This window comes from Ambystoma mexicanum, chromosome 11 (genome assembly GCF_040938575.1).
Source record: "Ambystoma mexicanum isolate Mex_15411 chromosome 11, UKY_AmexF1_1, whole genome shotgun sequence".
Taxonomy (NCBI): Eukaryota; Metazoa; Chordata; class Amphibia; order Caudata; family Ambystomatidae; genus Ambystoma; species Ambystoma mexicanum.
The window spans coordinates 388,352,125-388,370,587 of NC_090934.1; the positions used below are offsets into that span (position 1 = coordinate 388,352,125).

Genomic DNA, 18,463 nt, shown 5'->3' on the forward strand with positions numbered 1-18,463 from the left:
TAAGGCAGTTAAAACTTCTTCGAAAGTTTCCTCGGCTGAGTCGAGACATTAGTCTCCTCGCCATCACACAAGACATTCTCGTTCTAGATCTCGAAGCAGTTCCCATCACTCTTTGAGATCTAATCATTCAAAAAAAGAGACGTCGAAGATCCCCTTCCTCGTCTTCGTCGTCTTCCGTTTCCCCAAAAAGGGTCTCCTGCCCCACAAAACATAGCTCTCAGGCTGAGTAGGAGGAATTCAGGAAAAAGATGCTAAGCGTCTTCGAGAAAGTGGCCTCGACCCCCTTGAAGACTGCTGAGGGTGATACCCTGGGTGAAAGACCCCAAAAAATCAAAAAGCCGCGAGTCGCAGCACCCGGCGAAAGAAGCCACTCGAGAGCGTCACAAACCCTCGAGTAAAGGCAAAGTTGCGTCTTCGACGCCGTCGTCTAAGATCCCTTCGACACATAGATCGGCGTCATCGACGCTGTTATCGAAGGGTTCTTCGACGCACAGGTCAGTCGAGTCGACACCGTCTTAGACGCCGACAAAGGATAAACCCACGGCCACCTCACAGCCAGTGGTGCTACGCAGAGCCTCGAGCACAAGAATATCGTCGACAACCTCGAGTAGAATCACGATACTCTCGAGTTCATCGAGGTCTCTACCACCTTTCTCGACGCCTTTTTCGATGGCTTCGAAGCCTTTAACGTCGATGACGTCGACGTTTTCTCAGCCAATCATGACGAATTTGGCTCCTTCTGCTCTGGAAATGGGATTTATTCCCTTTTCAAGACCTGATCACTCCAGGGTCTTATCTTCTATTTATGAAGAAGGGGAGGATTCGGATCAGGAAAGACCTTTTGAGTTGCAGGGACCTGCAACTCCTGCACCAGAGGATTTTACCTCTGAGGAAGGTATGTTGAAAGACCTTCATGAATCCCTACAGGAAGCAAGTGGGTTGGACACTTCCCCAGAAGTGGATTTTGCCACACCAGACCCAGGGGAACATGCTGAAACACCTTATAGAACCTTGATGGCAAGGATAATAGTTTATGGGGTGGTCCATACCCTCACCTGCTTTTCAGCAAGACGACCACAGACATCTTGGTCAAAGGTCCACAGGAGGATCCTGTGGTGCCATTTCATGCAGCATTACAAAGGAGAATATTGGTAAACTGGGAAACACCTGAGGTAATCCCAGCGGTTAACAAAAAATGATCAGCTTAATCTAGGGTGTCTTCTGCTGACGCTGAATATTTATCCAAACACCCAACTCCGGAGAGTCTGGTTGTTCAGGCAGCTACTTCAGCAGGTAGTAAATCGGCTTACCCTACTGTTCCACAGGATAGGGATGATATGAGGTATGAGACTATGGCCAGAAAAGTCTTTTCCGCATGTAGCCTGGCGTTGAAATCCATCAATACTACTTGTACGCTCGCTAGGTTCAGCCACACACTTTGGGAGTGTGCTTCATCAGCGGCTGACTGCCTCCCGGGGGGAGAAGAAAGGGAAGCGTTCCGTAAATCATCCAGGATGGTAAAGACGCTATGTGTGAATCCCTTCAAACTGGCATCGATTCTGCTGACAGCATCAGCAGGGCCATGGCGGCAAGTACAAAAACCCGAAGATTTGCTTGGTTGCGAAAGTCTGGTTTTGCTCCAGATGTGCAAAGCAGACTCGTGAATATGCCCTTTGACGGCTCTTCTTTGTTTGGTAAGAAGGCGGATGACAGTTTAGAAAAGCTACAAACATCAAAGGCAGCAGCAAAATCCCTGGGAGCTGCAATCCGTCAGATGCCATATCGCCCCTCAGGAACCTCTTGGAGAGGTAAATTCACTTCTATTCCGCATTCGGAAAGGGCAGAGGATAGCCGGTACAAAGGGGTCCGAAAAAATTCACCCGAGGTGGACGGGGTAAAAATACAAAAGCCGCAGCAGGTGCCTCCAAACCGCTCTGAGGACTCTCTTCACAAAACACCAGTAGGGTGCAGGTTAACTCAACATCTGACAGAATGGCAGGCTATTACGTCAGATGCTTGGGCATTGCAGACAGTTGCCCAAAGTTACTGCCTGCCTTTTCTACGCATCCCTCAGTCATCCACCGGGGAACAGCTCTATGAAAGTTCGAGATCCGCTCCTCTTGCAGGAAATTGTAGACCTGCTAGAAAAAGGTGCCATAGAACCGGTTCCTGTAGCGGAGAGGAACAAGGGCTGGTACTCCCCCCTACTTTCTCATACCAAAGAAAGACGGAGGACTGAGACCTATCATGGACTTACGAGAATTGAATAAGTTCCTCGGGAAGGACAAGTTCAAGATGGTAACTCTCTCCCAGATCCTTCAGGCCCTCCAGCTCCAGGACTGGCTGGTATGTCTGGACCTCCAGGGTGCTTATTTCCATGTGCCAATCCATCTCAAACACAGGAAATACCTGAGGTTCGCAATTGGCGGCAATTTCGAGTTCTGCCATTTCGGCTGACCTCCGCCCCGACGGTCTTCACCAAGCTAATGTCGGTAGTGACTGCAAGTCTAAGGAGGGAAGGGATCCACGTCTACCCCTACCTGGACGATTGGCTGATCAGAGCTGTATCTTCGGAACAAGCTCAGATCCAGCTAGATTATGTCTGCCACTTCCTTCACAAACTGGGCTTCTCCCTCAATTTAAAGAAGTCACAGATGATACCATCACAGAGACTCCAGTTCATGGAGTGGTCCTGGACACTTCCCTGGGAAAAGCCTCGCCACCGGAGGTGAGGACTCAAGATATTCTGCAGATGGTCACCAAGTTTCAAAATGCCCGTCTCCCAGCCTTCGACTTTTTTGAGGTTGCTAGGCCTCATGGCATCCTGCATCTTCCTTGTGCCAGAGGCTCGCCTGAGAATGAGATCTCTTCAGTGGGCACTGAGAACTCAGTGGTCGCAATTCTCAGGGAGAATGACAGACCTCCTTCAGATTCCGGACAAGGTGGCTCGAGACCTTCAGTGGTGGGCCTGCCAGAAAAACATCTTGAAGGGGGAACTGTTTTGGCAACCATGGCCGGAGATAGCAGTAGTCACAGATGCCTCACTCACGGGATGGGGAGCCCATACCAACCACTTGACCATCAGCGGTCGTTGGTCTCCATCGGAGTCCAGACTACATATCAACCTGTTAGAGCTGAGAGCAATCAGACTAGTGCTGAAAGCTTTTCTGCCATCTGTACAGTGGAAAAATGTCCTGATAATGACGGACAACACAGTGGCCATGCACTACCTCCACAAAAGAGGCGTAGGATCACTGCCACTGTGCAGAGAGGCAATGCAGCTCTGGTTTTGGACAATTCAAGAAGGAATCTCTCTATCGGCGGTTCACCTAGCCGGAGAGAAGAACTTGACGGCGGACGCTCTGAGCAGGCAGGCCACAGTGTCCCACGAGTGGGAACTAGCTCAGGAAGTCCTTCAGGAGATCTTTGCCCTTTGGGGAACCCCTCAAGTGGATCTGTTTTGTTCAAGGGAATTTCCCCCGAGAGGAGCTCTAGGGGACGCGTTCGTAGTGGACTTGGAGTTTCCACTCCTGTACGCGTTTCCACCAGTCCCTGTCATTCCTCAAATGATCAGGAGGTTGACAAGATTCTGGAGAACCATGATCCTAATTGCCCTAGTCTGGGCCAGGATAATGTGGTACCCGGACCTTCTGGACCTATCCATCTGCCCTCCAATTCGTCTTCCACTCAAGGAGAATCTTCTCTCACAGAATGGAGTTCAGGTTCTCCATCCAGACATCAGAACCCTACACCTTCACGCCTGGCTTCTGAAAGGTTGAGCTACAAGGATTGGGACCTCCGTGATTATGTCATGGAAGTGTTGCTTTCGGCCAGAAGGCCAGCAACAAAGTCTTTATACCACTGCCGTTGGAACAAATTTTGCAGCTGGTGTAGAGAAGAGAATATCGACCCCTTTTCATGTGGTACACCAGCGGTGTTATCCTTTCTACTTATCAAGGGATATCACGCAGCGCTATCAATCTTCAAGCGCACCTCAGAGGAGCCATCGTATTTCAAATTACCCTTAGTAATACAATTTCTAAAGGGATTAACTAATGTAACTAATGTTTCCCCCCCCCTCCTCCCCACCACCACCACCCCAAGACCTTTCCAGTTTCCTTTATGGGACTTAAATTTAGTCTTAAATTTTCTGATGGGTACTCCTTTCGAACCACTCCACTCTTGTTCGCTAAGATTTCTTACCCTTAAAACTGTCTTATTAGTGGCTTTAACATCTGCTAGAAGGGTGAGCGAATTACAAGCTCTATCTTGTAAACCCTCCCAAAGGTCGTTTCTGAATTCCACATCACTCAGAAAATTACCTTACCTTCATTCTATCCGCCTCCCCATCCGGCGAAAGAGGAAGAAAAGCTACATAGGCTGGACCCAAAGCGGGCTTTAAGCTTTTTCATCAGCAGACTTGCTGGATTAGGCAAGCAGACCAAATGTTTGTAGGTTACTCGGGGCACAAATTAGGACTACCAATAACAAAACAAACCATTTCCAGATGGATTATTTTGGCCATCCTGGAATGTTACAAACTAGCAGGGAAAGAGCCTCCTCAAAATCTTAAGGCTCATTCAACCAGGGGTATCGCAGCCTCCTCGACCCTCCAAAAAGGGATTCCGGTTTGAGACATATGTGCGGCTGCCACATGGGCGTCCGCACATACCTTCACAAGATTTTACTACCTGGATTCCTCCTCTAGTCAAGAGACTAGGTTTGGCAAAGCCGTATTACATTCGGTTCATTCCTAAAAGGAAACATGGCGTTTTACTCCCACCTCCAATTACACACCACTGATATGGGAGTCTATCAAAGGTAAGGAATACGTCAGAGGACACAATCCCTTCGAAGAACAAGTTACTTCTTACCTTGTAACGTTCTTTCGATGGGATGTTCCTCCGGCGTATTCCTGATCACCCCTCCCATCCATCCCTGCAGTAATACTTCCCTTGTGGTTGCAGCTTACGGTCCTTCAAGGTTAATAACCAATTCATGTAAAACAACTGTTAACGTCAAAACGGAACTGAGCAACGGACGCTGCGCAAGTCTATTTATACGTGTGATGACGGCGCTGATACAGAGGCCGTCGAAGGACATCGGCTCGAGGGACGTCGACGCGCAGCACCCTCTACTGAAAAAAAAATTCCGAGCCCAGCAAGCTGGGAGATGATCTATCAAAGATATGGAATACGTCGGAGGAACATCCCATCGAAAGAACGTTAGAAGGTAAGAAGTAACTTGTTCTTCTCCACCGGTGAAACTACCCTGCCCGTACAACATGCTGTCGCAGGACAGGGGTAGAATGCTGCACCCATGCCCACAGACCCTGAATTTAGCAGCCTGGCTCCTGAGGTCATAGAATTTGGACATTTACAGCTCCCACAGAAATGCCTGGACATCCTTAGAGAGGCAAGGAAACCGAACACTCGTTACTGCTACTCTAGCAAGTGGAAACGGTTTGTCATCTGGTGTAGGGCTCTCAGATTGTTCTATACCTAACTCAATTGTTGGACTCAGGATTAGTCTTTAATTATATTAAAGTTCACTTAGCTGCACTCTTCGCATACACCACGTCTCAACATAAGGTGTCATGGTGGAAAGTTCCAGTCATTAAAGCCTTCATGGAGGAAGTTAAAGGGATCCACCCTCCTATATCTAACCCAGCGCCCGGATGGGACCTAAATGTTGTACTGACCAGGCTAATGGGTTCTCCCTTCGAACCCATGCACGAAGCAACACTTAAGAACCTCACTCTTAAAACTGCTTTCTTAATAGCTATCACCTCCATTAGGAGAGTAAGTGAACTACAAGTGCTCTCCATACTAGATTCCTTTGTAACTGTTCACAAAGACGAGGTGGTTCTACGCACACACACTAGGTTTGCACCAAAATTCATTTCTAAATTCCATGTCAACCTGGCTATAGAACTACAAACTTTCTTTCAAAACCCATCAAACCTGGGGGGAAAAAAGCCTGCACACACTCGATGTGCGCAGAGCGGTTATGTTTTAAATTGGAAAGTACTAGACCACTGAGGAAAACTAATCAGTTCTTCGTCTCGGTGGCGGCAGGAAGAGAAGGAGATGCAGTTTCCAAATCCACTATTTCTAGATGGATTGTCCAATGCATCACTCTCTGTTACACTCTTGCGAAGAGAGATCTGCCCTTCAAGCCAAGAGCACACTCTACTCGAGGCACCAGGGCTTCCATAGCATTCATTGCAAATGTTCCCCTTGAGTCCATTTGCAAAGCGGCAACCTGGAGTTCTGTACACACCTTTACAAAACATTACGGTCTAGATGCCCATTCTAGATCTGATTCCCAGGTGGGACAAGCAGTACTAAGACATCTTTTCTCTACTGTTCCTTCTCACAACCCACCTCCAACTCCGGGTACTGCTCGCTAGTCTATGCACAGCATGTGATTCTAAGCAGATTAACAAACGTCAGAAGACATGCATTACTCACCGTAAAAGCATTTCTGATGATTGTATCTACTTGGATTCACATGCGCCCACCCTTCCCCGCTCGGATGGAAGGAACATAGACATCTTATTACTTCTCTTTTTTGTACTCACTCGCGTCTAATAAGGCTCCTTCGGGGCAGAAAAAATACAGAGGGACCTCGACGCGTGAGGGATTTTGGGTACACTACACATCACTATAGGGATAGTATTACAGACACGCCTATGTCGACGTCCCCTTTTCGACTACGAAAAACAAAATGCAATACTCCGCAGTGACCACTGGATGTCGGACTATGCACAGCATGTGAATCTAAGCAGATACAATCATCAGAAATGCTTTTACAGTGAGTAATGCAGGTCATATTGCTACCTACTAGTTTTATTTTTCGATGTATTCTAAAGACCTAAACAAATAACTATTGTTAGACAAGATCGTATGCAGTACCCTTTGGGTGCACTGCAACAACCCTGACCACCTGACGACAATAGAAACCCAACCTTTGTTATAAGTCTGCACTACACAGGTTGGTAGCATGCGGAGCATCCAGGCTTATCTCAAGAGGGGTCAATGTGAGCTGTATGGTAGTTACACAGAGATTCACAGTGACAGGTTTTCAAATAAACCTTTACAAACAAGGTTTCTTGATAACACAATTATTAATTTATCAGCGAGTTAGAATAAACCTTCTTCAGAAGGTGTAATATGAAACACCACACATGCACACTCTTATCTAAATCGGCAAATACCAATTTTGGATGACACACAGGTACTACCTACACTCTCGGGTGACTTCAATAGCTAGGGTGCTGTTGACATTAATATATCACTATGGCATTTAGAATATTCTTAGGAGTAGTGTTGGAGAGTTCAGAATAAAACAAGTAATATAGTTATTCTTATGTAGGTAACTACTTTCAATACAACCCCCAATGCAAAGTCAGTTAACCCTTTCCTGGAAGGGAGGCAAAACACATGAGCAGTAGAGGGAAGTCATTTGGGGAGTTTAGGCCATCCAATGATAAGTTAGCAAAAGTCAAAGTGATGTGAAGCACTTCTTGCAGGTAAGTAGAAAAGTATTTTCCAATGTTTGAAAAGTCTTGGTAGAATAGAAGAAAATCAAAGTAGGGCCACAAGCTGATTAGGCTTGTGAAGTAAAGAAGCTGGCAGCAACTCCACACATGCAACCAAGCAAGTCTCCAACGAGGACAAGTGGCTACACAAGAGGTAAGGTCTCTTAAACTTTACAGTACCTTTAGGTTGAAGAAAAAGTGCAGCAGCAGATTTCTGTTCTGGTGCAGCTCTGCAGATCTCGCTGTTCCTGGGCCTCAGTCGTGGGGAGAAGAGGAAGGGCTTCTGAGGACTCCTGCACTGCAATGGGACGGTCACCGCTCGCAACCGGCAAACCTCAAACAAGTGGCTGTTCGGTGTTTCAGCTCCTCGCGTCTACCGCAAATAGCAACACTGCAGTTCCTGGCTGTCAAGATTCCATGCTTCTGGGGTCCTGCACTCTGTTGAGGGGGCTCGGGCTTAGTCAGTGCTGCTTCCTGGGAGTCAAGCGGATCTTCCTGGAGCTTTTGGCCAGCTTAAAAGCAACACACACAAACTGGTGTTCCTCTCCCTGGCTATCTGGTTCCAGCAGCGACTGCAGTGGATACTCGACCAACTTTGAGAGGCTGGCCAGGTGGCTTACTCTGGAGTTGATTGGTCCCACCAACTCAAAGGGAGAAGTCGTCCTTGCCGGAGCTTTTCTGACGATACGAAATTGGAGTTTCAGCACAGCAGCAGTGCTTCACCAGGCAAACCAACGGTTCATGAGTTGCAGCAGGCATCTTCAAGTTCTTCTTAGGATTCCTTCGACTCTCCCTTCCAAGCCAAAAATCCTTGCCTTTTATGCAGCTTGCTCCTGTTCATTCCAGCCTAGCTGCCAGTCACCCAGCAGGGTGGCTGTCCTTGCCAGACAGCCAGCCATCTAAACATTTTAAGAGCACATTCCTGTCTCCTAGGAGACTAAGCACGGAGTTTCGGCACCTCCCTCGCTTCCTGCCCCCACCAGACCCCCTGGAGCCAGAGGCGGGTTTCACTTGTGAAGCCTGCCAAAGACAAAATGAACAAAGAGACCAAACCTGGTTTGGCACGCAGAGTACATCTCAAGAAGGACCTTTCCATAAAGAAATGGCGAAAAAAGACAACCAGGGCCATTTTGACAAAAATGGCACCCATGGGCGCTTTACCATGGCTGCGAACGTAGCCCGCGGTAAAATCCCATAATAGTAGTAAAAAAGTAAAACAATGCCACAAGCCATTCAGTGAAGAAAGGGTAACCTAAAAATGTTACATGAGAAGATAAAGGGGATACTAAGTAACCCCTCCAGCACCCTATTGTAAAAGAGTGTGTGCTGGGTCTAGAAAGTTACTAATGTAAGTAAAGTCAATTTCACTTTTTCTGCTCTGGAAACAGTAGTTGATCCCAGAGAAGGTATTTAAACCTTTGGAAAATCTGGAAGACTTCCCTGTGTCACTGCACTGAAGGTGCTGTGTGACACAATGTAAAAGATGATGCCTATGGAGTTTGTCAGACTCCACAACCAAAAAGAAACTGTGTACAAAATCACATTAAAATACATGACGGAGTGGGAAAAGGGTCTCGCACTCTCAGGTTAAAAAAATCAAGTCCTCAAAATCCAGCAAAGTTTTGCTGGGGCTCTCTAAGGTAGACTGAATTAGAACATTTCTGAGAATTCTCCCTAACTATTTTAAAAACGGAATTGTTGTTTTTGCTTGTGGAGTCGTTGAAGGCCCCTGACCTCACTCAATCTCCTGAGACTAATCCTAGTCTGCTCTCCTCAGTACCTTGATTGGACTTTGGCAAAACGCTCATAGCTCCTGGTTTATTATAACTAGGTTGGCCTCCTAAAATCTGCCCATTAGAAGTTAACACTGTTTTTTATGCATGTGTGAAAGTGTCTTTATGAAAACAAAAATGCAAAATTCATAACCTTGCACTCTTTCTGTTCCGTGGATATTCCCAGAGGAATGGCCGCTGGCAAAGCCTAAAATATGCACACAGATAAAATGAATGGCAGGCAGAGCATAGATTCAACTGTGACTAGAAAATTTAATGTTTGTGATTCTAGAATAAATCGATCTAAAACGGGGTTGTAGGTAAACCATGATCACCTTTTATTGTAAACCCCGGCTCTTTTCTCCAAAAGAATTAGTAATTGAAAATTGCAAAGCATACTTTTAGGACTGGGAGCACAGTACATAGGTGACTTGTTTTGCTAATGCCACATTATATTTCAAGTCTTATTGATACCAGATTTTCTGTTATCAGGTTTTGTAAGCTACGACAATCCTGTGTCTGCTCAGGCAGCAATCCAGTCCATGAATGGCTTTCAGATTGGAATGAAGAGGCTGAAGGTGCAGCTGAAACGCTCCAAAAATGACAGCAAGCCATACTGAGCTCCTTTTCCTCCTTGTTCTGGTAAGTGGGAGGAGACGACCCTCTTGCCCCCCAAAGGGGGTGTGTGGAAGGAGCACACTCAACCATATGCTTCAAGCGCGCCAGCAAGCACACCAGATTCTTTGCTCTTTTTGATCCTGATCCCATGGACTCCAGTGACAGCTTCTTGTTGTGAATTTCGCTTTGTATGGAAGACAAGCTTGTGCTTCTGTTTTACATGTTTTATTTTGGAGTTTAGGTGCCATATCAATAATTCTTCTCTTTATTCCCCATTTGGAGTTTGCTGTGTTTGTAACTTGTGTATTAACTGTGCCAGCTATCATGTGCACAAATGGGCTGTCTTCATATGGGACTTGGACCTGGTGCCTCAGCCTCACTTTCTGGTCTGCAGAGCATAGATGTTAAGTGTAGTGGTGTGACATACAGTCCCGAAAGCAGTTGATCCACACTTCCACTAGGGTTTTTAATGACTGCTATTTGCCAGAATAAATCCATCTCAGGGACACGTTACCGTGTAGTGTCTGAGCTGCTTTCGTAGCCATAGCTGTAGGTGCACACTAGCCTCTGTCAGTACAAAGAGGACACTGGCATTACTTAGCCTATTCTAGACACACAGTGACGCCGCACAATATTTGGTCATCTCATCAGCCGTTGCTTCCTAAGACACACAAACACCAGGAAGTTTAAGCTCCCCTACCTGTTAGTGCAATGGAGACACTGTTTGTTTAAGCTTTCCTGAGTGGCCTTCACCTTACATTGCCATCAGTACTCTAGCCAAATGGAGGTCATGTACCTGATTTGAGCTATCCAAAAGTTGTATCATGTATGGCCGATATATGCCCACATCAGTACCACGTATGTTGGCCCTAAAACGCAATGGCTTTTTTAGTCGTTTCCTGTGCTGCTTGTAATGAGCTTTGTGAGCTTTTAAATTGTCCTTACTCCTATCAAATTGTCTTTCTGGCTGTGATGAAAGACTAGTTATTCAGAGTGTGGAATACAAGGTCAGGCTGTCGTGTATAATTTGCTTTATCAGGACTGCTTCTCTCATAGACCATCCTTGGGCTTTCTTAAAGCATTCTCGGAAGCACATGGAATAAACATTTGAGTGCTGGTTTTCAGGATGTTATCATCTGCCCCTGAAACGGTAACGTCTGGGGTCTAGTGCCTTTTAACGTGCATGTTACCCAGAGCTCTACCGAAAACAGATCAGTGGGTTTCTGGAGTGCCAGGTCAAAGTGCCCTGCCCCTGTTGATGCTGCCACGTTGTATTATAAATTGTAGCTTTCTTCAGTGTTTTATTTATATAAATATTTATATCTTTGACATATACATATATAGTGCCATTTGTATTTATATGTATATGTTCGATGAACTGTTTAAACTTGAATTCTGCAACCTGAGAGGTTTGTCAAAATCGGTACAATGTGAACGTATTTGGAGCTTCCATGGTCAAAATGGGACTTTTTTATGAATGGAACACACATCCCTCCCCCGTGCCCCACTCCCCAAGTCAAGAGTGGAAGGAAGAAAGGCGGCGTATTCCTGTACATTGCCATTTCTATTTTTATAGCGGTTTTATATTTATTGTCTAAATTATTTCACTTGAACGGCTGTGATTTTGTAGACTCTGCATAAATTGTTTTACACAAATAATTAAAACGACTGACTTTGTGAAACTTGTGCAGCCTGTCACATCACCTTTGGGGGAGGGAGACGGTGAACCGCTGAGCCTATAATCTAATTGCTCTGTTTTGCAATGGAGAAAGGAATGTTGAGTAGTGGGTGCACATGGAGGCCAAATGTGAGCTCTTACCCACCCTTCAGATATGAAACCGAAGCCATATGGGCCCAGCAGAATCAAAAAGTGTCCATCAGTGCCAAGATACGGTGATGAGAGAAACCACTAAAAGATGCGACTTACTCTTTGTGCCTCAATAGCCAAATGATGGCAGTGGTTGGTATAGAGAACCAAACATTTTAAATCTAGCCCAGGCTTGTTGCTCTCAATGACAAGTTATTCAATGCCTTGTTGAGCCGCAGTGAGTGAAATGGGACTCACCTTCATCTCACATATTACCATGAAATGGGGAGCATCTGGGGGGGGGGGAATGTTTTAGCTATAGGAGGTAAAACCTTATCTACTTTGTTCTTGGTGTAGAATGTGGGATGTGGTTGTGGAAGGGCGTTTATGGAGTCTTTGAGGCAATATTGGGGGCAAGGTCAAAAGAAATTAATTAAAACTGACCCCCACCCCACCTACTCCGCCCCACCCCAATGCTAAGAGGAATGGCGTTAAGGAATATAAAAACACAAGTGTAAATTTGACCCAAAGCTGCTGCTCTTACTCGAGATAGAATGGTGCTGGGGAATATTCTGTGAGACTTGCCTTTTTGTCCCTGCCTTCAGAGATGAATAGGAGCATATAGAGCACCACAGGAGGCGAAATATAACCCACTGACTGCTCCCACAGTCGACATGAAGGAAAAGGAGCCGGTTTACAGAGCTGCTTACTTTTTCATGTGTCTATATTGTGCTTGCAAGAGTTGGTTGCCAGGGCTTAATTTCTGTTAGATGTGGAGAAACTGGACCTGTTGTGGCTGTCTAAGGGATGAGTGTTTAAAGGTGTTGAGAGGCCTCGGTGTGTTTCAGTGAAGATGTGGTTGGACACTTTTGCCATATGTGAGTAGTTATAGATTTCTGATGGTGACAGATACCAAATGCAGTGTTCTGCTCAAAGCTTTTTGTTGGACATCCAGGGCAAACATTAACAATACACATTCTGTATTTGGTATGCAGACTCCTGGATCAGCTCCAATAACACATTAACCTGGCTCTGCTACTCTACTTTTCACGTATTTGCTCTCCAGCCACTTATTGGCCTGCTGTTACCCTCACCCATCTGGCTCCTAGGGCTGCCCACACCCCTCTAGCTGCTGGGGCTTCCACAGTCCTCTGACTTCCAGGAGTCAAGTCACCTCTCCTAGCTTTCTGGATGTCGGCCTCCATCCATCCCGGCTTCGCTTTCCGACCTCGGTCCCTCTCTGGCTGACTGGGCATCTGCCAGCCTGCTCCCCCTTTTCTCTGGCTGCCGGGACAAATGCCCTCACCCACCCTTTTCAGTTGCTGGGGATTACATCCCCCCTGTCTATCCAACCTCTACCCCCTCTTTCTCTCTTTTTCTTTCTATCGCTCTTTCTCTCCTTTTCCCCCTTTCTCTCCTTTTCCCCCCTCTCTCTCCTTTTCCCCCCTTTCTCGCCTTTTCCCCCCTTTCTCGCCTTTCCCCCCTTCTCGCCTTTTCCCCCCCTTCTCGCCTTTTCCCCCCTTCTCGCCTTTTCCCCCTTCTCGCCTTTTCCCCCTTCTCGCCTTTTCCCCCCTTCTCGCCTTTTCCCCCCTTCTCGCCTTTTCCCCCCCTCTCGCCTTTTCCCCCCCTTCTCGCCTTTTCCCCCCCTTCTCGCCTTTTCCCCCCTTCTCGCCTTTTCCCCCTTTCTCGCCTTTTCCCCCTTTCTCGCCTTTTCCCCCTTTCTCGCCTTTTCCCCCCTTCTCGCCTTTTCCCCCCTTCTCGCCTTTTCCCCCCTTCTCGCCTTTTCCCCCCTTCTCGCCTTTTCCCCCCTTCTCGCCTTTTCCCCCCTTCTCGCCTTTCCCCCCTTCTCGCCTTTTCCCCCTTCTCGCCTTTTCCCCCTTCTCGCCTTTTCCCCCCTTCTCGCCTTTTCCCCCCTTCTCGCCTTTTCCCCCCCTTCTCGCCTTTTCCCCCCTTCTCGCCTTTTCCCCCCCTTCTCGCCTTTTCCCCCCTTCTCGCCTTTTCCCCCCTTCTCGCCTTTTCCCCCCCTTCTCGCCTTTTCCCCCCCTTCTCGCCTTTTCCCCCCCTTCTCGCCTTTTCCCCCCTTCTCGCCTTTTCCCCCCTTCTCGCCTTTTCCCCCCTTCTCGCCTTTTCCCCCCTTCTCGCCTTTTCCCCCCTTCTCGCCTTTTCCCCCCTTCTCGCCTTTTCCCCCTTCTCGCCTTTTCCCCCTTCTCGCCTTTTCCCCCTTCTCGCCTTTTCCCCCTTCTCGCCTTTTCCCCCTTCTCGCCTTTTCCCCCCTTCTCGCCTTTTCCCCCCTTCTCGCCTTTTCCCCCCTTCTCGCCTTTTCCCCCCTTTTTCCCCCCCTTCTCGCCTTTTCCCCCCTTCTCGCCTTTTCCCCCCCTTCTCGCCTTTTCCCCCCTTCTCGCCTTTTCCCCCCTTCTCGCCTTTTCCCCCCCTTCTCGCCTTTTCCCCCCTTCTCGCCTTTTCCCCCCTTCTCGCCTTTTCCCCCCCTTCTCGCCTTTTCCCCCCCTTCTCGCCTTTTCCCCCCCTTCTTGCCTTTTCCCCCCCTTCTTGCCTTTTCCCCCCCTTCTTGCCTTTTCCCCCCCTTCTTGCCTTTTCCCCCCCTTCTTGCCTTTTCCCCCCTTCTCGCCTTTCCCCCCTTCTCGCCTTTTCCCCCCTTCTCGCCTTTTCCCCCCTTCTCGCCTTTTCCCCCCTTCTCGCCTTTTCCCCCCTTCTCGCCTTTTCCCCCCTTCTCGCCTTTTCCCCCCCTTCTCGCCTTTTCCCCCCCTTCTCGCCTTTTCCCCCCTTCTCGCCTTTTCCCCCCCTTCTCGCCTTTTCCCCCCCTTCTCGCCTTTTCCCCCCCTTCTCGCCTTTTCCCCCCCTTCTCGCCTTTTCCCCCCCTTCTCGCCTTTCCCCCCCCTTCTCGCCTTTCCCCCCCCTTCTCGCCTTTCCCCCCCCTTCTCGCCTTTTCCCCCCCTTCTCGCCTTTTCCCCCCCTTCTCGCCTTTTCCCCCCCTTCTCGCCTTTTCCCCCCCCTTCTCGCCTTTTCCCCCCCTTCTCGCCTTTTCCCCCCCTTCTCGCCTTTTCCCCCCCTTCTCGCCTTTTCCCCCCCTTCTCGCCTTTTCCCCCCCTTCTCGCCTTTTCCCCCCCTTCTCGCCTTTTCCCCCCCTTCTCGCCTTTTCCCCCCCTTCTCGCCTTTTCCCCCCCTTCTCGCCTTTTCCCCCCCTTCTCGCCTTTTCCCCCCCTTCTCGCCTTTTCCCCCCCTTCTCGCCTTTTCCCCCCCTTCTCGCCTTTTCCCCCCCTTCTCGCCTTTTCCCCCCCTTCTCGCCTTTTCCCCCCCTTCTCGCCTTTTCCCCCCCTTCTCGCCTTTTCCCCCCCTTCTCGCCTTTTCCCCCCCTTCTCGCCTTTTCCCCCCCTTCTCGCCTTTTCCCCCCCTTCTCGCCTTTTCCCCCCCTTCTCGCCTTTTCCCCCCCTTCTCGCCTTTTCCCCCCCTTCTCGCCTTTCCCCTTCTCGCCTTTCCCCTTCTCGCCTTTCCCCTTCTCGCCTTTCCCCTTCTCGCCTTTCCCCTTCTCGCCTTTCCCCTTCTCGCCTTTCCCCCTTCTTGCCTTTTTCCCCCCCTTTCTCAACTTTCCCTTTCTCGCTCTTGCCCGCCTGCCCCTCCCTTTGTCGCTCTTGCTTGTGCTTGCCCGCCTGCCCCTCCCTTTGTCGCTCTTGCTTGGTCCCGCCCGCCTGCCCCTCTTTGTCGCTCTTGCTTGGGCCCGCCCGCCCCTCTTTGTCGCGGGTCCTATTCTACTGACGACCTCGATAAGTCGGCGACAGGGCTGACATCCACAGGGCTGAGTGGGAGGCTTTTAAGGAACAAATGTTGGATATGTTCAGAAAGGCAGCTGTGAGCACCGGTGGTCCCTCGATGCAGCATGCCAGAGTGTCTCCAACGGCGCCAGGTAACCCTGGACCCAAAGTGACCGCAGTTGCGATGTCAGCGGAGTAGTCTGGCTCAGCGCTAAGTAAAGTTGGGCCACCGTCGGCACCAATACTCGCTACTGCGCCTTCAGCGCCGATATGAGCCAGTGTACCCCTAGCGTTGAAACACTATCTGCTGTCGAGTAGTTTTATGTGCCTAAATGGAGGACTTCGGCGATGATCAAATGTCGACTGTTTTCGACCCCTGCTTATGCAGCTGCCAGATGTCTTTGTCAACCAGCCAGATTTGGCCACCCTGGGTTAGGCAAGATTGTATGCAGTACCCTTTGGGTGCACTACATCAACCCTGACCTCCTGGCAATAGGAACCCAACCTTTGATGTAAGTCTGTACTACACAGGTTGCTAGTGTGTTTAGCAGCCAGGCTTAACTCAAGAGGGGTCAGTGTGAGCTGTAGGGGAATTACAGATTCACAGTGACCAGTATTCAAATAAACTCTTACACACAAGGTTTCTTGATTAAACAAGTATTAATTTATTTAACAATCAGTTTGAATAAGCCTTCTTCAGAAGAGAGCAGTATAAAGCAACACACAAATATACTGGAAAATACTCTTAGTTTTCTAAATCAGCAAATACCCATTTGGGATGGCCCACAGACACTACCTAAACCCTCAGGTGACTTCAATAATTAGGTTGCTGGGGACATTAATATATCACTGTTGCATTTAGATTATTATTGAGAGGAGTGTCAAAGAAAAGAGGTTTCAGAATAATTTAAGATTTAAGCTTCGGGGGAGTGTCTTGCGCTCAAGGTCAGTCCTCTCATTGTAGAAAATATTTCAAACAGACGTTGTAAATGTCCAAATGTAGTATTTTTGTGATGTAGTATTTTTATTTTCCAATAAGAGAAACAGCCGACACGTATTTCGACCCCTGGTCGTTGTGAAGGCTGTAGATATGATTGATAACAGCATTGATGATAATGTACATGATATTCAAAATATTAACATTGAAACGTAAAGATATAAAATATAACAAAAGACATAAAATTGGATAGGTCATACCATGTTGCATCATACGCCAGGTCAGGGTTGTAGGGTTGGAATCGGTGCAGGATGAGAATTCAATGCCAAAATATGAAGAAAAATAGATCTGCATTAAGCAATTTGACAATTTCATGTGTCCTCCCATTTCATTAATTCACTCCATTTCATGGTCTTAAGGATATTATTATTATTATTATTATTTAATATTTGTAATGCGCCGGTAGCTCGCGAGCCTCGGGGCGCAGGGATAAGAACACGATAGACAGACAGACATGAAAACGGACAGCAGAGACGGGAATGAACATAGAGATTACTCCAGCTGGGATTTGGACATGTGGTAATTTATTTGAAGATGTGGGTTTTTAGCGATTTGCGGAAACGGATGTAGTTGGGCTCTATTCTTAGCTGGTCCGGGAGATTGTTCCAGAGATTGGCTGCGAGGGACGGAAAGGCTCTGCCTAGGCCGCTTTTAAGTTTATGTGGGGCTATTGCAATTTTGCCGAGTTGGGATGATCTCAGTGTTCTATTTGGGACGTATGGTCTGATCCTCGTTTTTAGGTATGTTGGTGCTTTTCCGTGGATGCATTTATGAACAATAGTTAGGGTCTTAAAGTGCACCCTATCTTCAATTTTTAGCCAGTGAAGCTCCCTTCTGGAGTCGCTGATATGCTCTGTTCTAGATTTAAGCTTGACAGTTCTTACTGCGTTGTTCTGTACAACTTGGTAGCTTTGTAGGCACCGTTTGGAGGCACCCAGGAGTAAGGCATTGCCATAGTCGAGGCGCGACAAGATGGTGGCTCTAGCTATGGTCGCGCAATTGTCCTCTGATAAAAAGGGTCTGATGGCTTTTATTAGACGGAGGTGGTAAGCACAGTTTTTCTTAACGTATTGTGCTTGGGCCTCTGCCCCTAAGGATGCTTCAAGCAGCATACCAAGGGTTTTGACCTTGCCTAATACTGGTATAGGTGTGTCTTTGATCTGAAAGGATGCGTAGGATGTAGGTAATTTAGCTCGGGCGTATGATGAGCCAAAAATCATGAGCTCCGTTTTTTTCCCATTAAGGCACATCCAGTTGGAGTCCATCCATTGCTCCACGTAAATATAAATCATGTTGAGTTGCTCACTGTCCTTCTGATAATCGCCACTTAGTTCAAATACCAGCTGCGTATCATCAGCATAGTTAGTGAAATGGGTGTTAATATGGTCAAGAACTAGGCATAAGTGCCTCAAGTAGATGTTAAACAGCAATGGTGACATGCTTGCCCCTTGGGGGACTCCACAGAGGATTTCTTTTTCCAAAGAGAACTTGTCCCCCCAGTGCACCCTGGATATTCTGTTTTTTAAGAATGACATTATCCAGCTGATGGCTTCATCAGAACAATTGGTGGACTTTTTCAAAGCATCCTGGAGTAGGTTGTGGTCAAGGAGGTCAAAAGCGGCACGGAGGTCGAGTAAAATAAGAAGGCCTGTCTTACCCTTGTCAATAATGCCGAGCATTTTGGTCTGGAGATCTAACATGGCTGTCTCGGAACTGTGGGCGGGTCGAAAACCAGATTGTTGTGGGTGGAGGGCGTTTGACTCCTCCACATATGTCTGGAGTTGCATGGTGGCAATTTTGTCCATAATTTTGAGAATGAAATTGCAATTAGTTATGGGTCTAAGGTTGTTTGGGTCCCTTTGGTCCAGATTGGGTTTTTTTACCAGAGGGGTTACTGTAACCTTTTTGATGGCATCGGGCACTTTCTGATCTCTGAAGGAGGCATTTATGATCTTTGTC

The 18,463-nt window shown here is 47.9% G+C and overlaps 1 protein-coding gene across 6 annotated transcripts in view; it reads left to right on the top strand.

Moving 5' to 3' along the window:
• The window catches only part of CELF1 (CUGBP Elav-like family member 1), a 1,228,135-nt gene that overhangs the window by 917,981 nt on the left and 291,691 nt on the right, over positions 1-18,463 (top strand). For 4 of the 6 annotated variants that reach the window (XM_069623101.1, XM_069623100.1, XM_069623103.1 and 1 more), the window contains exon 14: positions 9,808-9,957. In XM_069623101.1, coding sequence (XP_069479202.1) covers positions 9,808-9,935 — 128 coding nt within the window. In that variant the 3' untranslated portion in view covers positions 9,936-9,957. Of the gene's footprint in view, positions 1-9,807; positions 11,616-18,463 lie in introns of those variants that run through there. The other 2 variants (XM_069623102.1, XM_069623104.1) reach the window with 2 other exon arrangements.